This window comes from Hemiscyllium ocellatum, unplaced genomic scaffold (genome assembly GCF_020745735.1).
Source record: "Hemiscyllium ocellatum isolate sHemOce1 unplaced genomic scaffold, sHemOce1.pat.X.cur. scaffold_2701_pat_ctg1, whole genome shotgun sequence".
Classification (NCBI taxonomy): Eukaryota; Metazoa; Chordata; class Chondrichthyes; order Orectolobiformes; family Hemiscylliidae; genus Hemiscyllium; species Hemiscyllium ocellatum.
In genome coordinates this window covers 46,842-65,699 of record NW_026868170.1, presented here as the reverse complement: position 1 = coordinate 65,699, position 18,858 = coordinate 46,842, and the positions used below count along the sequence as shown (strand labels likewise).

Genomic DNA, 18,858 nt, shown 5'->3' with positions numbered 1-18,858 from the left:
CTCCCTCAGCCCTGACACTCCGATCGTGCCCACTCCCTCAACACTGACACTCTGACCGTGCCCACCCCCTCTGCACTGACCCTCCGACAGTGCCCACCCCTTCTGCACTGACCCACCGACAGTGCCCACTCCCTCAGCACTGACCCTCTGACAGAACCCTCTCCCTCTGACTTGATCCTCTGACAGTGCCCACTACCTCAGCCCTAACACTCCAACAGTGCCGGCTCCCTCAGCTCTGGCACTCCGACAGTGCGGCACTCCCTCAGCATTCACCGTCTGACACTGCGGCACACCCTCAGCACTGACCCTCCGACAGAACCCTCTCCCTCAGCACTGACCCTCCGACAGTGCCCACTCCCTCAGCACTGACACTCCGACAGTGCCCACTCCCTCAGCACTGACCCTCCGACAGTGAGGCACTCCCTCAGCACTGACCCACCGAATGAACCCTCTCCCTCAGCACTGACCCTCTGACAGTGCCCACTCCCTCAGCACTGACCCTCCGACAGTGCCCACTCCCTCAGCACTGACCCTCCGACAGTGCCCTCTCCCTCAGCACTGACCCTCTGACAGTTCGGCACGCCCTCAGCACTGACCGTCCGACAGTGCAGAACTCTCTCAGCACTGACCCTCTGACAGTGCCCACTCTCTCAGCCCTGACCCTCTGACAGTGCGGCACTTCCTCAGCACTGACCCTCTGACAGAACCCTCTCCCTCTGCCCTGACACTCTGACAGTGCCCACTCCCTCAGCACTGACCCTCCAACAGAGCAGCACTCCCTCACCACAGACCCTCCGACAGAACCCTCTCCCTCTGCCCTGACACTCTGACAGTACCCACTCCCTCAGCCCTGACACTCCGATAGTGCCCACTCCCTCAGCACTGACCCTCCGACAGTGCCCACCCCTTCTGCACTGACCCACCGACAGTGCCCACTCCCTCAGCACTGACCCTCCGACAGTGCCCAACCCCTCAGCGCTGAACCTCTGACAGTGCGGCACTCCCTCAGCACTGACCCTCCGACAGTGCCCACTCCCTCAGCACTGACACTCCGACAGTGCCCACTCCCTTAGCACTGACCCTCCGACAGTGCGGCACTCCCTCAGCACTGACCCTCTGACAGAACCCTCTCCCTCTGCCCTGGCACTCTGACAGTGCCCACTCCCTCAGCACTGACCCTCCAACAGAACCCTCTCCCTCTGCCCTGACACTCTGACAGTGCCCACTCCCTCAGCCCTGACCCTCCGACAGTGCGGCACTCCCTCAGCACTGACCCTCCGACAGAACCCTCTCCCTCTGCCCTGGCACTCTGACAGTGCGGCACTCCCTCAGCACTGACCCTCCAACAGAACCCTCTCCCTCTGCCCTGACACTCTGACAGTGCCCACCCCCTCTGCACTGACCCTCCGACAGTGCACACCCCTTCTACACTGACCCACCGACAGTGCCCACTCCCTCAGCACTGGCCCTCCGACAGTGCCCAACCCCTCAGCGCTGAACCTCTGACAGTGCGGCACTCCCTCAGCACTGACCCTCCGACAGAACCCTCTCCCTCAGTACTGACCCTCCGACAGTGCCCACTCCCTCAGCACTGACCCTCCGAAAGTGCGGCACTCCCTCCGTACTGACCCTCTGTCAGTGCCCACTACCTCAGCACTTACCCTCCGACAGTGCGGCACTCCCTCAGCACTGACCCTCCGACAGTGCCCACTCCCTCAGCACTGACACTCCGACAGTGCCCACTCCCTCAGCACTGACACTCCGACAGTGCCCACCACCTCAGCACTGACCCTCCGACAGTGCCCACTCCCTCAGCACTGACCCTCCGACAGTGCGGCACTCCCTCAGCACTGACCCTCCGACAGTGCGGCACTCCCTCAGCACTGACACTCCGACAGTGCGGCAGTCCCTCAGCACTGACACTCCGACAGTGCCCACTCCCTCAGCACTGACCCTCCAACAGAGCGGCACTCCCTCAGCACAGACCCTCCGACAGAACCCACTCCCTCAGCCCTGACACTCCGATCGTGCCCACTCCCTCAACACTGACACTCTGACCGTGCCCACCCCCTCTGCACTGACCCTCCGACAGTGCCCACCCCTTCTGCACTGACCCACCGACAGTGCCCACTCCCTCAGCACTGACCCTCTGACAGAACCCTCTCCCTCTGACTTGATCCTCTGACAGTGCCCACTACCTCAGCCCTAACACTCCAACAGTGCCGGCTCCCTCAGCTCTGGCACTCCGACAGTGCGGCACTCCCTCAGCATTCACCGTCTGACACTGCGGCACACCCTCAGCACTGACCCTCCGACAGAACCCTCTCCCTCAGCACTGACCCTCCGACAGTGCCCACTCCCTCAGCACTGACACTCCGACAGTGCCCACTCCCTCAGCACTGACCCTCCGACAGTGAGGCACTCCCTCAGCACTGACCCACCGAATGAACCCTCTCCCTCAGCACTGACCCTCTGACAGTGCCCACTCCCTCAGCACTGACACTCCGACAGTGCCCACTCCCTCAGCACTGACCCTCCGACAGTGCCCACTCCCTCAGCACTGACCCTCCGACAGTGCCCTCTCCCTCAGCACTGACCCTCTGACAGTTCGGCACGCCCTCAGCACTGACCGTCCGACAGTGCAGAACTCTCTCAGCACTGACCCTCTGACAGTGCCCACTCTCTCAGCCCTGACCCTCTGACAGTGCGGCACTTCCTCAGCACTGACCCTCTGACAGAACCCTCTCCCTCTGCCCTGACACTCTGACAGTGCCCACTCCCTCAGCACTGACCCTCCAACAGAGCAGCACTCCCTCACCACAGACCCTCCGACAGAACCCTCTCCCTCTGCCCTGACACTCTGACAGTACCCACTCCCTCAGCCCTGACACTCCGATAGTGCCCACTCCCTCAGCACTGACCCTCCGACAGTGCCCACCCCTTCTGCACTGACCCACCGACAGTGCCCACTCCCTCAGCACTGACCCTCCGACAGTGCCCAACCCCTCAGCGCTGAACCTCTGACAGTGCGGCACTCCCTCAGCACTGACCCTCCGACAGTGCCCACTCCCTCAGCACTGACACTCCGACAGTGCCCACTCCCTTAGCACTGACCCTCCGACAGTGCGGCACTCCCTCAGCACTGACCCTCTGACAGAACCCTCTCCCTCTGCCCTGGCACTCTGACAGTGCCCACTCCCTCAGCACTGACCCTCCAACAGAACCCTCTCCCTCTGCCCTGACACTCTGACAGTGCCCACTCCCTCAGCCCTGACCCTCCGACAGTGCGGCACTCCCTCAGCACTGACCCTCCAACAGAACCCTCTCCCTCTGCCCTGGCACTCTGACAGTGCGGCACTCCCTCAGCACTGACCCTCCAACAGAACCCTCTCCCTCTGCCCTGACACTCTGACAGTGCCCACCCCCTCTGCACTGACCCTCCGACAGTGCACACCCCTTCTACACTGACCCACCGACAGTGCCCACTCCCTCAGCACTGGCCCTCCGACAGTGCCCAACCCCTCAGCGCTGAACCTCTGACAGTGCGGCACTCCCTCAGCACTGACCCTCCGACAGAACCCTCTCCCTCAGCACTGACCCTCCGACAGTGCCCACTACCTCAGCACTGACCCACCGAATGAACCCTCTCCCTCAGCCCTGACCCTCTGACAGTGCCCACTCCCTCAGCACTGACACTCCGACAGAACCCTCTCCCTCTGCCCTGACACTCTGACAGTGCCCACTCCCTCAGCATTCACCCTCTGACACTGCGGCTCTCCCTCAGCACTGACTCTCCAACAGTGCGCACTCCCTCAGCACTGACCCTCCTACAGTGCCCACTCCCTCAGCACTGACCCTCAGACAGCGCCCACTCACTCAGCACTGACCCTCCGAAAGTGCTCACTCCCTCAGCACTGACCCTCTGACAGTGCCCCCTCCCTCATCATTGACCCTCCGACAGTGCCCACTCCCTCAGCATTGACCATCCGACAGTCCCCACTCCCACAGCACTGACCCTCCGGCAGTGCCCACTCCCTCAGCACTGACCCTCTGACAGTGCGACACTCCCTCAGCACTGACCCTCTGACAGTGCCCACTCTCTCAGCACTGACCCTCCGACATTGCCCACTTCCTCAGTACTGACCCTCGGACAGTGTCCACTCCCTCAGCTCTGATCCTCCGACAGTGCGGCACTCCCTCAGCACTGACCCTCTGACAGTGCCCACTCCCTCAGCACTGACCCTCCGACAGTGCCCACTCCCTCAGCACTGACCCTCCGACAGTGGAGCACTCCCTCAGCACTGACCCTCTGACAGTGCCCACTCCCTCAGCACTGACCCTCCGACAGTGCCCACTCCCTCAGCACTGACCCTCCGACAGTGGAGCACTCCCTCAGCACTGACCCTCTGACAGTGCCCACTCCCTCTGCACTGACCCTCTGACAGTTCGGCACTCCCTCAACACGGACCATTCGACAACGCTCACCCCCTCAGCACTGACCCTCCGACAGTGCCCACTCCCTCAGCACTGACCCTCCGACAGAACCCTCTCCCTCTGCCCTGACCCTCCGATAGTGCCCACTCCCTCATCACTGACCCTCTGACAGTGTCCACTCCCTCAACACTGACCATCCGTCAACGCTCACCCCGTCAGCACTGACCCTCCGACAGTGCCCACTATCACAGCACTGACCCTCTAACAGTGCCCACTCCTCAGCACTGACCCTCTGACAGTGCGGCACTCACTCAGCACTGACCCACCAACAGAACCCTCTCCCTCAGCCCTGACCCTCTGACAGTACCCACTCCCTCAGCACTGACCCATCGACAGTGCCCACTCCCTCAGCACTGACCCTATGACAGTCCTCACCCACTCAGCACTGACACTCCGACAGTGCCCTCTCCCTCAGCACTGACCCTCTGACAGTGCCCCCTCCCTCATCATTGACCCTCCGACAGTGCCCACTCCCTCAGCATTGACCATCCGACAGTCCCCACTCCCACAGCACTGACCCTCCGGCAGTGCCCACTCCCTCAGCACTGACCCTCTGACAGTGCGACACTCCCTCAGCACTGACCCTCCTACAGTGCCCACTCCCTCAGCACTGCCCCTCTGACAGTACAGCACTCCCTCAGCACTTACCCTCCGACAGTGCCCACTCCCTCAGCACTGACCCTCCAACACTGCGGCACTCCCTCAGCACTGACCCTCCGACAGCGCGGAACTCTCTCAGCACTGACCCTCCGACAGGGCCCATTCGCACAGCACTGACCCTCTGACAGTGCCCACTCCCTCAGCACTGAACCTCCGGCAGTGCTCACTCCCTCAGCACTGACCCTCCGACAGTGCCCACTCCCTCAGCATTGACCCTCTGACAGTGCCCACTCCCTCAGCACTGACCCTCCGGCAGTGCTCACTCCCTCAGCACTGACCCTCCGGCAGTGCTCACTCCCTCAGCACTGACCCTCCGAAAGTGCGGCACTCCCTCCGTACTGACCGTCTGTCAGTGCCCACTACCTCAGCACTGACACTCCGACAGTGCCCACCACCTCAGCACTGACCCTCCGACAGTGCCCACTCCCTCAGCATTGACCCATCGTCAGTGCCCACTACCTCAGCACTGACACTCCGACAGTGCCCACCACCTCAGCACTGACCCTCCGACAGTGCCCACTCCCTCAGCATTGACCCTCTGACAGTGCTCACTCCCTCAGCCCTGATCCGCCGACAGTGCCCATTCCCTCAGCACTGACCCTCCAACACTGCGGCACTCCCTCAGCACTGACCCTCCGACAGGGCCCATTCGCACTGCACTGACCCTCTGACAGTGCCCACTCCCTCAGCACTGACCCGCCAACAGGGTCCACTCCCTCAGCACTGACCCTCCAACAGTGCCCATTCCCTCAGCACTTACCCTCCGACAGTGCGGCACTCCCTCAGTACTGACCCTCCGACAGTGCCCACTCCCTCAGCACTGACCCTCCGAAAGTGCGGCACTCCCTCCGTACTGACCCTCTGTCAGTGCCCACTACCTCAGCACTTACCCTCCGACAGTGCGGCACTCCCTCAGCACTGACCCTCCGACAGTGCCCACTCCCTCAGCACTGACACTCCGACAGTGCCCACTCCCTCAGCACTGACACTCCGACAGTGCCCACCACCTCAGCACTGACCCTCCGACAGTGCCCACTCCCTCAGCACTGACCCTCCGACAGTGCGGCACTCCCTCAGCACTGACCCTCCGACAGTGCGGCACTCCCTCAGCACTGACACTCCGACAGTGCGGCAGTCCCTCAGCACTGACACTCCGACAGTGCCCACTCCCTCAGCACTGACCCTCCAACAGAGCGGCACTCCCTCAGCACAGACCCTCCGACAGAACCCACTCCCTCAGCCCTGACACTCCGATCGTGCCCACTCCCTCAACACTGACACTCTGACCGTGCCCACCCCCTCTGCACTGACCCTCCGACAGTGCCCACCCCTTCTGCACTGACCCACCGACAGTGCCCACTCCCTCAGCACTGACCCTCTGACAGAACCCTCTCCCTCTGACTTGATCCTCTGACAGTGCCCACTACCTCAGCCCTAACACTCCAACAGTGCCGGCTCCCTCAGCTCTGGCACTCCGACAGTGCGGCACTCCCTCAGCATTCACCGTCTGACACTGCGGCACACCCTCAGCACTGACCCTCCGACAGAACCCTCTCCCTCAGCACTGACCCTCCGACAGTGCCCACTCCCTCAGCACTGACACTCCGACAGTGCCCACTCCCTCAGCACTGACCCTCCGACAGTGCGGCACTCCCTCAGCACTGACCCTCCGACAGCGCGGAACTCTCTCAGCACTGACCCTCCGACAGGGCCCATTCGCACTGCACTGACCCTCTGACAGTGCCCACTCCCTCAGCACTGACCCGCCAACAGGGTCCACTCCCTCAGCACTGACCCTCCAACAGTGCCCATTCCCTCAGCACTGACCCTCCGGCAGTGCGGCACACCATCTACACTGACCCTCCGACAGTGCCCACTCCCTCCGTACTGACCCTCTGTCAGTGCCCACTACCTCAGCACTTACCCTACGACAGTGCGGCACTCCCTCAGCACTGACCCTCCGACAGTGCCCACTCCCTCAGCACTGACCCTCCGAAAGTGCGGCACTCCCTCCGTACTGACCCTCTGTCAGTGCCCACTACCTCAGCACTGACACTCCGACAGTGCCCACCACCTCAGCACTGACCCTCCGACAGTGCCCACTCCCTCAGCATTGACCCTCTGACAGTGCCCACTCCCTCAGCACTGACCCTCCGGCAGTGCTCACTCCCTCAGCACTGACCCTCCGACAGTGCCCACTCCCTCAGCATTGACCCTCTGACAGTGCCCACTCCCTCAGCACTGACCCTCCGGCAGTGCTCACTCCCTCAGCACTGACCCTCCGGCAGTGCTCACTCCCTCAGCACTGACCCTCCGAAAGTGCGGCACTCCCTCCGTACTGACCGTCTGTCAGTGCCCACTACCTCAGCACTGACACTCCGACAGTGCCCACCACCTCAGCACTGACCCTCCGACAGTGCCCACTCCCTCAGCATTGACCCATCGTCAGTGCCCACTACCTCAGCACTGACACTCCGACAGTGCCCACCACCTCAGCACTGACCCTCCGACAGTGCCCACTCCCTCAGCATTGACCCTCTGACAGTGCTCACTCCCTCAGCCCTGATCCGCCGACAGTGCCCATTCCCTCAGCACTGACCCTCCAACACTGCGGCACTCCCTCAGCACTGACCCTCCGACAGGGCCCATTCGCACTGCACTGACCCTCTGACAGTGCCCACTCCCTCAGCACTGACCCGCCAACAGGGTCCACTCCCTCAGCACTGACCCTCCAACAGTGCCCATTCCCTCAGCACTTACCCTCCGACAGTGCGGCACTCCCTCAGTACTGACCCTCCGACAGTGCCCACTCCCTCAGCACTGACCCTCCGAAAGTGCGGCACTCCCTCCGTACTGACCCTCTGTCAGTGCCCACTACCTCAGCACTTACCCTCCGACAGTGCGGCACTCCCTCAGCACTGACCCTCCGACAGTGCCCACTCCCTCAGCACTGACACTCCGACAGTGCCCACTCCCTCAGCACTGACACTCCGACAGTGCCCACCACCTCAGCACTGACCCTCCGACAGTGCCCACTCCCTCAGCACTGACCCTCCGACAGTGCGGCACTCCCTCAGCACTGACCCTCCGACAGTGCGGCACTCCCTCAGCACTGACACTCCGACAGTGCGGCAGTCCCTCAGCACTGACACTCCGACAGTGCCCACTCCCTCAGCACTGACCCTCCAACAGAGCGGCACTCCCTCAGCACAGACCCTCCGACAGAACCCACTCCCTCAGCCCTGACACTCCGATCGTGCCCACTCCCTCAACACTGACACTCTGACCGTGCCCACCCCCTCTGCACTGACCCTCCGACAGTGCCCACCCCTTCTGCACTGACCCACCGACAGTGCCCACTCCCTCAGCACTGACCCTCTGACAGAACCCTCTCCCTCTGACTTGATCCTCTGACAGTGCCCACTACCTCAGCCCTAACACTCCAACAGTGCCGGCTCCCTCAGCTCTGGCACTCCGACAGTGCGGCACTCCCTCAGCATTCACCGTCTGACACTGCGGCACACCCTCAGCACTGACCCTCCGACAGAACCCTCTCCCTCAGCACTGACCCTCCGACAGTGCCCACTCCCTCAGCACTGACACTCCGACAGTGCCCACTCCCTCAGCACTGACCCTCCGACAGTGAGGCACTCCCTCAGCACTGACCCACCGAATGAACCCTCTCCCTCAGCACTGACCCTCTGACAGTGCCCACTCCCTCAGCACTGACCCTCCGACAGTGCCCACTCCCTCAGCACTGACCCTCCGACAGTGCCCTCTCCCTCAGCACTGACCCTCAGACAGTTCGGCACGCCCTCAGCACTGACCGTCCGACAGTGCAGAACTCTCTCAGCACTGACCCTCTGACAGTGCCCACTCTCTCAGCCCTGACCCTCTGACAGTGCGGCACTTCCTCAGCACTGACCCTCTGACAGAACCCTCTCCCTCTGCCCTGACACTCTGACAGTGCCCACTCCCTCAGCACTGACCCTCCAACAGAGCAGCACTCCCTCACCACAGACCCTCCGACAGAACCCTCTCCCTCTGCCCTGACACTCTGACAGTACCCACTCCCTCAGCCCTGACACTCCGATAGTGCCCACTCCCTCAGCACTGACCCTCCGACAGTGCCCACCCCTTCTGCACTGACCCACCGACAGTGCCCACTCCCTCAGCACTGACCCTCCGACAGTGCCCAACCCCTCAGCGCTGAACCTCTGACAGTGCGGCACTCCCTCAGCACTGACCCTCCGACAGTGCCCACTCCCTCAGCACTGACACTCCGACAGTGCCCACTCCCTTAGCACTGACCCTCCGACAGTGCGGCACTCCCTCAGCACTGACCCTCTGACAGAACCCTCTCCCTCTGCCCTGGCACTCTGACAGTGCCCACTCCCTCAGCACTGACCCTCCAACAGAACCCTCTCCCTCTGCCCTGACACTCTGACAGTGCCCACTCCCTCAGCCCTGACCCTCCGACAGTGCGGCACTCCCTCAGCACTGACCCTCCAACAGAACCCTCTCCCTCTGCCCTGACACTCTGACAGTGCCCACTCCCTCAGCACTGACCCTCCAACAGAGCAGCACTCCCTCACCACAGACCCTCCGACAGAACCCTCTCCCTCTGCCCTGACACTCTGACAGTACCCACTCCCTCAGCCCTGACACTCCGATAGTGCCCACTCCCTCAGCACTGACCCTCCGACAGTGCCCACCCCTTCTGCACTCACCCACCGACAGTGCCCACTCCCTCAGCACTGACCCTCCGACAGTGCCCAACCCCTCAGCGCTGAACCTCTGACAGTGCGGCACTCCCTCAGCACTGACCCTCCGACAGTGCCCACTCCCTCAGCACTGACACTCCGACAGTGCCCACTCCCTTAGCACTGACCCTCCGACAGTGCGGCACTCCCTCAGCACTGACCCTCTGACAGAACCCTCTCCCTCTGCCCTGGCACTCTGACAGTGCCCACTCCCTCAGCACTGACCCTCCAACAGAACCCTCTCCCTCTGCCCTGACACTCTGACAGTGCCCACTCCCTCAGCCCTGACCCTCCGACAGTGCGGCACTCCCTCAGCACTGACCCTCCGACAGAACCCTCTCCCTCTGCCCTGGCACTCTGACAGTGCGGCACTCCCTCAGCACTGACCCTCCAACAGAACCCTCTCCCTCTGCCCTGACACTCTGACAGTGCCCACCCCCTCTGCACTGACCCTCCGACAGTGCACACCCCTTCTACACTGACCCACCGACAGTGCCCACTCCCTCAGCACTGGCCCTCCGACAGTGCCCAACCCCTCAGCGCTGAACCTCTGACAGTGCGGCACTCCCTCAGCACTGACCCTCCGACAGAACCCTCTCCCTCAGTACTGACCCTCCGACAGTGCCCACTCCCTCAGCACTGACCCTCCGAAAGTGCGGCACTCCCTCCGTACTGACCCTCTGTCAGTGCCCACTACCTCAGCACTTACCCTCCGACAGTGCGGCACTCCCTCAGCACTGACCCTCCGACAGTGCCCACTCCCTCAGCACTGACACTCCGACAGTGCCCACTCCCTCAGCACTGACACTCCGACAGTGCCCACCACCTCAGCACTGACCCTCCGACAGTGCCCACTCCCTCAGCACTGACCCTCCGACAGTGCGGCACTCCCTCAGCACTGACCCTCCGACAGTGCGGCACTCCCTCAGCACTGACACTCCGACAGTGCGGCAGTCCCTCAGCACTGACACTCCGACAGTGCCCACTCCCTCAGCACTGACCCTCCAACAGAGCGGCACTCCCTCAGCACAGACCCTCCGACAGAACCCACTCCCTCAGCCCTGACACTCCGATCGTGCCCACTCCCTCAACACTGACACTCTGACCGTGCCCACCCCCTCTGCACTGACCCTCCGACAGTGCCCACCCCTTCTGCACTGACCCACCGACAGTGCCCACTCCCTCAGCACTGACCCTCTGACAGAACCCTCTCCCTCTGACTTGATCCTCTGACAGTGCCCACTACCTCAGCCCTAACACTCCAACAGTGCCGGCTCCCTCAGCTCTGGCACTCCGACAGTGCGGCACTCCCTCAGCATTCACCGTCTGACACTGCGGCACACCCTCAGCACTGACCCTCCGACAGAACCCTCTCCCTCAGCACTGACCCTCCGACAGTGCCCACTCCCTCAGCACTGACACTCCGACAGTGCCCACTCCCTCAGCACTGACCCTCCGACAGTGAGGCACTCCCTCAGCACTGACCCACCGAATGAACCCTCTCCCTCAGCACTGACCCTCTGACAGTGCCCACTCCCTCAGCACTGACACTCCGACAGTGCCCACTCCCTCAGCACTGACCCTCCGACAGTGCCCACTCCCTCAGCACTGACCCTCCGACAGTGCCCTCTCCCTCAGCACTGACCCTCTGACAGTTCGGCACGCCCTCAGCACTGACCGTCCGACAGTGCAGAACTCTCTCAGCACTGACCCTCTGACAGTGCCCACTCTCTCAGCCCTGACCCTCTGACAGTGCGGCACTTCCTCAGCACTGACCCTCTGACAGAACCCTCTCCCTCTGCCCTGACACTCTGACAGTGCCCACTCCCTCAGCACTGACCCTCCAACAGAGCAGCACTCCCTCACCACAGACCCTCCGACAGAACCCTCTCCCTCTGCCCTGACACTCTGACAGTACCCACTCCCTCAGCCCTGACACTCCGATAGTGCCCACTCCCTCAGCACTGACCCTCCGACAGTGCCCACCCCTTCTGCACTGACCCACCGACAGTGCCCACTCCCTCAGCACTGACCCTCCGACAGTGCCCAACCCCTCAGCGCTGAACCTCTGACAGTGCGGCACTCCCTCAGCACTGACCCTCCGACAGTGCCCACTCCCTCAGCACTGACACTCCGACAGTGCCCACTCCCTTAGCACTGACCCTCCGACAGTGCGGCACTCCCTCAGCACTGACCCTCTGACAGAACCCTCTCCCTCTGCCCTGGCACTCTGACAGTGCCCACTCCCTCAGCACTGACCCTCCAACAGAACCCTCTCCCTCTGCCCTGACACTCTGACAGTGCCCACTCCCTCAGCCCTGACCCTCCGACAGTGCGGCACTCCCTCAGCACTGACCCTCCAACAGAACCCTCTCCCTCTGCCCTGGCACTCTGACAGTGCGGCACTCCCTCAGCACTGACCCTCCAACAGAACCCTCTCCCTCTGCCCTGACACTCTGACAGTGCCCACCCCCTCTGCACTGACCCTCCGACAGTGCACACCCCTTCTACACTGACCCACCGACAGTGCCCACTCCCTCAGCACTGGCCCTCCGACAGTGCCCAACCCCTCAGCGCTGAACCTCTGACAGTGCGGCACTCCCTCAGCACTGACCCTCCGACAGAACCCTCTCCCTCAGCACTGACCCTCCGACAGTGCCCACTACCTCAGCACTGACCCACCGAATGAACCCTCTCCCTCAGCCCTGACCCTCTGACAGTGCCCACTCCCTCAGCACTGACACTCCGACAGAACCCTCTCCCTCTGCCCTGACACTCTGACAGTGCCCACTCCCTCAGCATTCACCCTCTGACACTGCGGCTCTCCCTCAGCACTGACCCTCCAACAGTGCGCACTCCCTCAGCACTGACCCTCCTACAGTGCCCACTCCCTCAGCACTGACCCTCAGACAGCGCCCACTCACTCAGCACTGACCCTCCGAAAGTGCTCACTCCCTCAGCACTGACCCTCTGACAGTGCCCCCTCCCTCATCATTGACCCTCCGACAGTGCCCACTCCCTCAGCATTGACCATCCGACAGTCCCCACTCCCACAGCACTGACCCTCCGGCAGTGCCCACTCCCTCAGCACTGACCCTCTGACAGTGCGACACTCCCTCAGCACTGACCCTCTGACAGTGCCCACTCTCTCAGCACTGACCCTCCGACATTGCCCACTTCCTCAGTACTGACCCTCGGACAGTGTCCACTCCCTCAGCTCTGATCCTCCGACAGTGCGGCACTCCCTCAGCACTGACCCTCTGACAGTGCCCACTCCCTCAGCACTGACCCTCCGACAGTGCCCACTCCCTCAGCACTGACCCTCCGACAGTGGAGCACTCCCTCAGCACTGACCCTCTGACAGTGCCCACTCCCTCAGCACTGACCCTCCGACAGTGCCCACTCCCTCAGCACTGACCCTCCGACAGTGGAGCACTCCCTCAGCACTGACCCTCTGACAGTGCCCACTCCCTCTGCACTGACCCTCTGACAGTTCGGCACTCCCTCAACACGGACCATTCGACAACGCTCACCCCCTCAGCACTGACCCTCCGACAGTGCCCACTCCCTCAGCACTGACCCTCCGACAGAACCCTCTCCCTCTGCCCTGACCCTCCGATAGTGCCCACTCCCTCATCACTGACCCTCTGACAGTGTCCACTCCCTCAACACTGACCATCCGTCAACGCTCACCCCGTCAGCACTGACCCTCCGACAGTGCCCACTATCACAGCACTGACCCTCTAACAGTGCCCACTCCTCAGCACTGACCCTCTGACAGTGCGGCACTCACTCAGCACTGACCCACCAACAGAACCCTCTCCCTCAGCCCTGACCCTCTGACAGTACCCACTCCCTCAGCACTGACCCATCGACAGTGCCCACTCCCTCAGCACTGACCCTATGACAGTCCTCACCCACTCAGCACTGACACTCCGACAGTGCCCTCTCCCTCAGCACTGACCCTCTGACAGTGCCCCCTCCCTCATCATTGACCCTCCGACAGTGCCCACTCCCTCAGCATTGACCATCCGACAGTCCCCACTCCCACAGCACTGACCCTCCGGCAGTGCCCACTCCCTCAGCACTGACCCTCTGACAGTGCGACACTCCCTCAGCACTGACCCTCCTACAGTGCCCACTCCCTCAGCACTGCCCCTCTGACAGTACAGCACTCCCTCAGCACTTACCCTCCGACAGTGCCCACTCCCTCAGCACTGACCCTCCAACACTGCGGCACTCCCTCAGCACTGACCCTCCGACAGCGCGGAACTCTCTCAGCACTGACCCTCCGACAGGGCCCATTCGCACAGCACTGACCCTCTGACAGTGCCCACTCCCTCAGCACTGACCCGCCAACAGGGTCCACTCCCTCAGCACTGACCCTCCAACAGTGCCCATTCCCTCAGCACTGACCCTCCGGCAGTGCGGCACACCATCTACACTGACCCTCCGACAGTGCCCACTCCCTCCGTACTGACCCTCTGTCAGTGCCCACTACCTCAGCACTTACCCTCCGACAGTGTGGCACTCCCTCAGCACTGACCCTCCGACAGATCCCACTCCCTCAGCCCTGACACTCTGACAGTGCCCACTCCCTCAGCACTGACCCTCCGACAGTGCCTACTCCCTCAGCACTGACCCTCCAACAGTGCCCACTCCTACAGCACTGACCCTCCGATAGTGCTCACCCCCTCAGCACTGACCCTCCGACGGTGCCCACTCCCTCAGCACTGACACTCAGACAGTTCCCACTCCTTTAGCCCTGACCCTCCAACATCGCCCACTCCCTCAGCACTGACCCTCCGACAGTTCCCATTCCCTCAGCACTGACCCTCCGACAGTGCCCACTCCCTCAGCACTGACCCTCCGACAGTGCCCACTCCCTCAGCACTGACCCTCCCACAGTTCCCATTCCCTCAGCCCTGACCCTCTGACAGTGCCCACTCCCTCAGCACTGACCCTCCGACAGTGCCCACTCCCTCAGCACTGACCCTCCGACAATGCGGCACTCCCTCAGTACTGACCCTTTGACAGTTCCCCCCTCCCTCATCACTGACCCTCTGACAGTGCCCACTCCCTCAGCACTGACCCTCCGACAGTGCCCACGCCCTCAGCACTGACCCTCCGACAGTACCCACTCCATCAGCACTGTCCCTCCGACAGTGCGCGCTCCCTCAGCACTGACCCTCCTACAGTGCCCACTCCCTCAGCACTGACCCTCAGACAGCGCCCACTCCCTCAGCACTGACCCTCCGACAGTGCGGCACTCCCTCAGCACTGACCCTTTGACAGTTCCCCTCTCCCTCAGCCCTGACACTCCGACAGTGCCCACTCCCTCAGCACTGACCATCCGACAGTGCCCACTCCCTCAGCACTGACCCTCTGACAGTGCCCACTCCCTCAGCACTGATCCTCCGACAGTGCGGCACTCCCTCAGCCCTGACCCTCCGACAGTGTCCACTCCCTCTGCACTGACCCTCCGACAGTGCCCACTCCCTCAGCACTGACCCTCCGACAGTGCCCACCCCCTCAGCGCTGACGCTCTGACAGTGCCCACTCCCTCAGCACTGACCCTCCGACAGTTCCCACTCCATCAGCACTGACCCTCCGACAGTGCGCGCTCCCTCAGCACTGACCCTCCTACAGTGCCCACTCCCTCAGCACTGACCCTCAGACAGCGCCCACTCCCTCAGCACTGACCCTCTGACAGTGCCCACTCCCTCAGCACTGACCCTCCGACAGTGCGGCATTCCCTCAGCACTGACCCTCCGACAGATCCCTCTCCCTCAGCCCTGACACTCTGACAGTGCCCACTCCCTCAGCACTGACCATCCGACAGTGCCCACTCCCTCAGCACTGACCCTCTGACAGTGCCCGCTCCCTCAGCACTGATCCTCCGACAGTGCGGCACTCCCTCAGCCCTGACCCTCCGACAGTGTCCACTCCCTCTGCACTGACCCTCCGACAGTGCCCACTCCCTCAGCACTGACCCTCCGACAGTGCCCACTCCCTCAGCACTGACCCTCCGACAGTGCCCACCCCCTCAGCGCTGACGCTCTGACAGTGCCCACTCCCTCAGCACTGACCATCTGACAGTGCGGCACACACTCAGCCCTGACCCTCTGACATTGCCCACTCCCACAGCACTGACCATCCGACAGTGAGGCACTCCCTTAGCACTGACCCACCGAATGAATCCTCTCCCTCAGCACTGACCCTCTGACAGTGCCCACTCCCTCAGCACTGACCCTCCGACAGTGCCCACTCCCTCAGCACTGACCCTCCGGCAGTGCCCTCTCCCTCAGCACTGACCCTCTGACAGTTCGGCACGCCCTCATCACTGACCCTCCCACAGTGCCCACTCCCTCAGCACTGACCCTCCGACCGTGCCCACTACCTCAGCACTGACCCTCTGACAGTGCCCACTCCCTCAGCCCTGACGCTCCGACAGTGCCCACTCCCTCAGCCCTGACCATCTGACAGTGCAGCACTCACTCAGCCCTGACCCTCTGACAGTGCTGCACTCCCTCAGCACTGACCCTTTGACAGTTCCCCCTCCCTCATCACTGACCCTCCGACAGTGCCCACTCCCTCAGCACTGACCCTCCGTCGGTACCCACTCCCTCAGCACTGACCCTCCTGCAGTGCCCACTCCCTCAGCCCTGACCATCTGACAGTGCGGCACTCACTCAGCCCTGACCCTCCTACAGTGCCCACTCCCTCAGCACTGACCCTCAGTCAGCGCCCACTCCCTCAGCACTGACCCTCCGACAGCGCCCACTCCCTCAGCACTGACCCTCAGTCAGCGCCCACTCCCTCAGCACTGACCCTCCGACAGCGCCCACTCCCTCAGCACTGTCCCTCCGACAGCGCCCACTCCCTCAGCACTGACCCTCCGATAGTGCGCATTCCCACAGCACTGACCCTCAGACAATGCCCACTCCCTCAGCACTGACCATCCAACAGTGCCCATTCCCTCAGGACTGACCCTCCGACAGTGCGGCACTCCCTCAGCACTGAAACTCCGATAGTGCCCACTCCTTCAGCACTGACCCTCTGACATTGCCCACTCCCTCAGCACTGACCCTCCGACAGTGCCCACTCCCTCAGCACTGACCCTCCGACAGTGCCCACTCCCTCAGCACTGACCCTCCGACAGTGCGGAACTCCCTCAGCACTGACCCTCCGTTAGTGCCTACCCCCACTGCACTAACCCTCCGACAGTGCCCACTCCCTCAGCACTGACCCTCAGACAGTGCCCACTCCCTCAGCACTGACCCTCCGACAGTGCAGCACTCCCTCAGCACATACCTTCCGAGAGTGCCTACTCCCTCAGCACTGACCCTCCGACCGTGCCCACTCTCTCTGCACTGACCCTCCGACAGTGCGGCACTCCCTCAGCACTGACCCTCCGAGAGTGCCCACTCCCTCAGCACTGACCCTCTGACAGTGACCCCTCCCTCAGCACTGACAGCCCGACAGTGCGCACTCCCTCAGCACTGACCCTCCGACATTGCCCGCTCCCTCAGCACTGACCCTCAGACAGTGCCCACTCCCTCAGCACTGACCATCCGACAGAACCGGCTCCCTCAGCCCTGACACTCCGACAGTGCCCACTCCCTCAGCACTGACCATCCAACAGTGCCCACTCCCTCAGCACTGACACTCTGACAGTGCCCATTCCCTCAGCACTGACCCTCCGACAGTGCGGCACTCCCTCAGCACTGAAACTCCGATAGTGCCCACTCCTTCAGCACTGACCCTCTGACATTGCCCACTCCCTCAGCACTGACCCTCCGACAGTGCCCACTCCCTCAGCACTGACCCTCCGACAGTGCGGAACTCCCTCAGCACTGACCCTCCGTTAGTGCCTACCCCCACTGCACTAACCCTCCGACAGTGCCCACTCCCTCAGCACTGACCCTCAGACAGTGCCCACTCTCTCAGCACTGACCCTCCGACAGTGCGGCGCTCCCTCAGCACTGACCCTCCGAGAGTGCCCACTCCCTCAGCACTGACCCTCTGACAGTGCCCCCTCCCTCAGCACTGACAGCCCGACAGTGCCCACTCCCTCAGCACTGACCCTCCGACATTGCCCGCTCCCTCAGCACTGACCCTCAGACAGTGCCCACTCCCTCAGCACTGACCATCCGACAGAACCGGCTCCCTCAGCCCTGACACTCCAACAGTGCCCAGTCCCTCAGCACTGACCCTCCGACAGTTCCCACTCCCTCAGCACTGACCCTCTGACAGTTCGACACTCCCTCCGCACAGAGAGTGTGACTCTCCCTCAGTATTGACCCTCCAACAGAACCCACTCCCTCAGCACTGACCCTCCAACAATGCCCTCTTCCTCAGCACTGACCCTCTGACGGTGCCCACTCCCCCAGCACTGACCCTCTCTCTCTCTGTTGTTTCAGGCCTGTGGCCCGACTCTCTCTCACGAATGTGGCACCAACCTGTACCAGAACGGTGTGTGTTACCTCTTCAATGGTCAGCTCCAGCACATCGCCAGATACCCGTCCAGAACACAAGGTACTGTCTGTACATCTCTAGGGCATAGGGACAAGCTCCCTGTACACTGCGCTCAGCAGGGACAGGGGCAGCACGGGGGTGCAGGAAGCGGGTAAAGCTCTCTCTACATAGACTCTTGGATATTCACCATACGGAGTCAGGGTTGGGTGAGGGTGAGTGTGTGTCTGTGTGAGTGTGAGTGTGAGTGTGAAGGTGAGTGTGTGTGACTGTGTGTGTTCGTGTGTGTGTGTGTGTGTATGAATGAGTGTGTGTGTGTGTTTGTGTGTGGGAGTGGGTGAGGGAGTGTGAGAGCTTGTGTGTGTGTGTTTGTGTGTCTGTGATTGAGTGTGTGCATGAGCTTGTGTGAATGTGTGTGAGCGTGCGTGTGTTTGTGTGAGAGTGTGTGTGTTTGTGCATGTGTGTG

The 18,858-nt window shown here is 62.6% G+C and overlaps 1 protein-coding gene across 1 annotated transcript in view; it reads left to right on the top strand.

The window, feature by feature from the left end:
- Window positions 1-18,340: 18,340 nt before the first annotated feature.
- LOC132812406 (integrin alpha-D-like) overlaps window positions 18,341-18,858 on the top strand; it is a gene marked incomplete at both ends in the record, with an annotated part of 34,101 nt that continues 33,583 nt past the window's right edge. Inside the window, one exon of the mRNA XM_060822936.1 lies at window positions 18,341-18,455. Coding sequence (XP_060678919.1) covers window positions 18,341-18,455 — 115 coding nt within the window. The remainder of the gene's footprint in view (window positions 18,456-18,858) is intronic.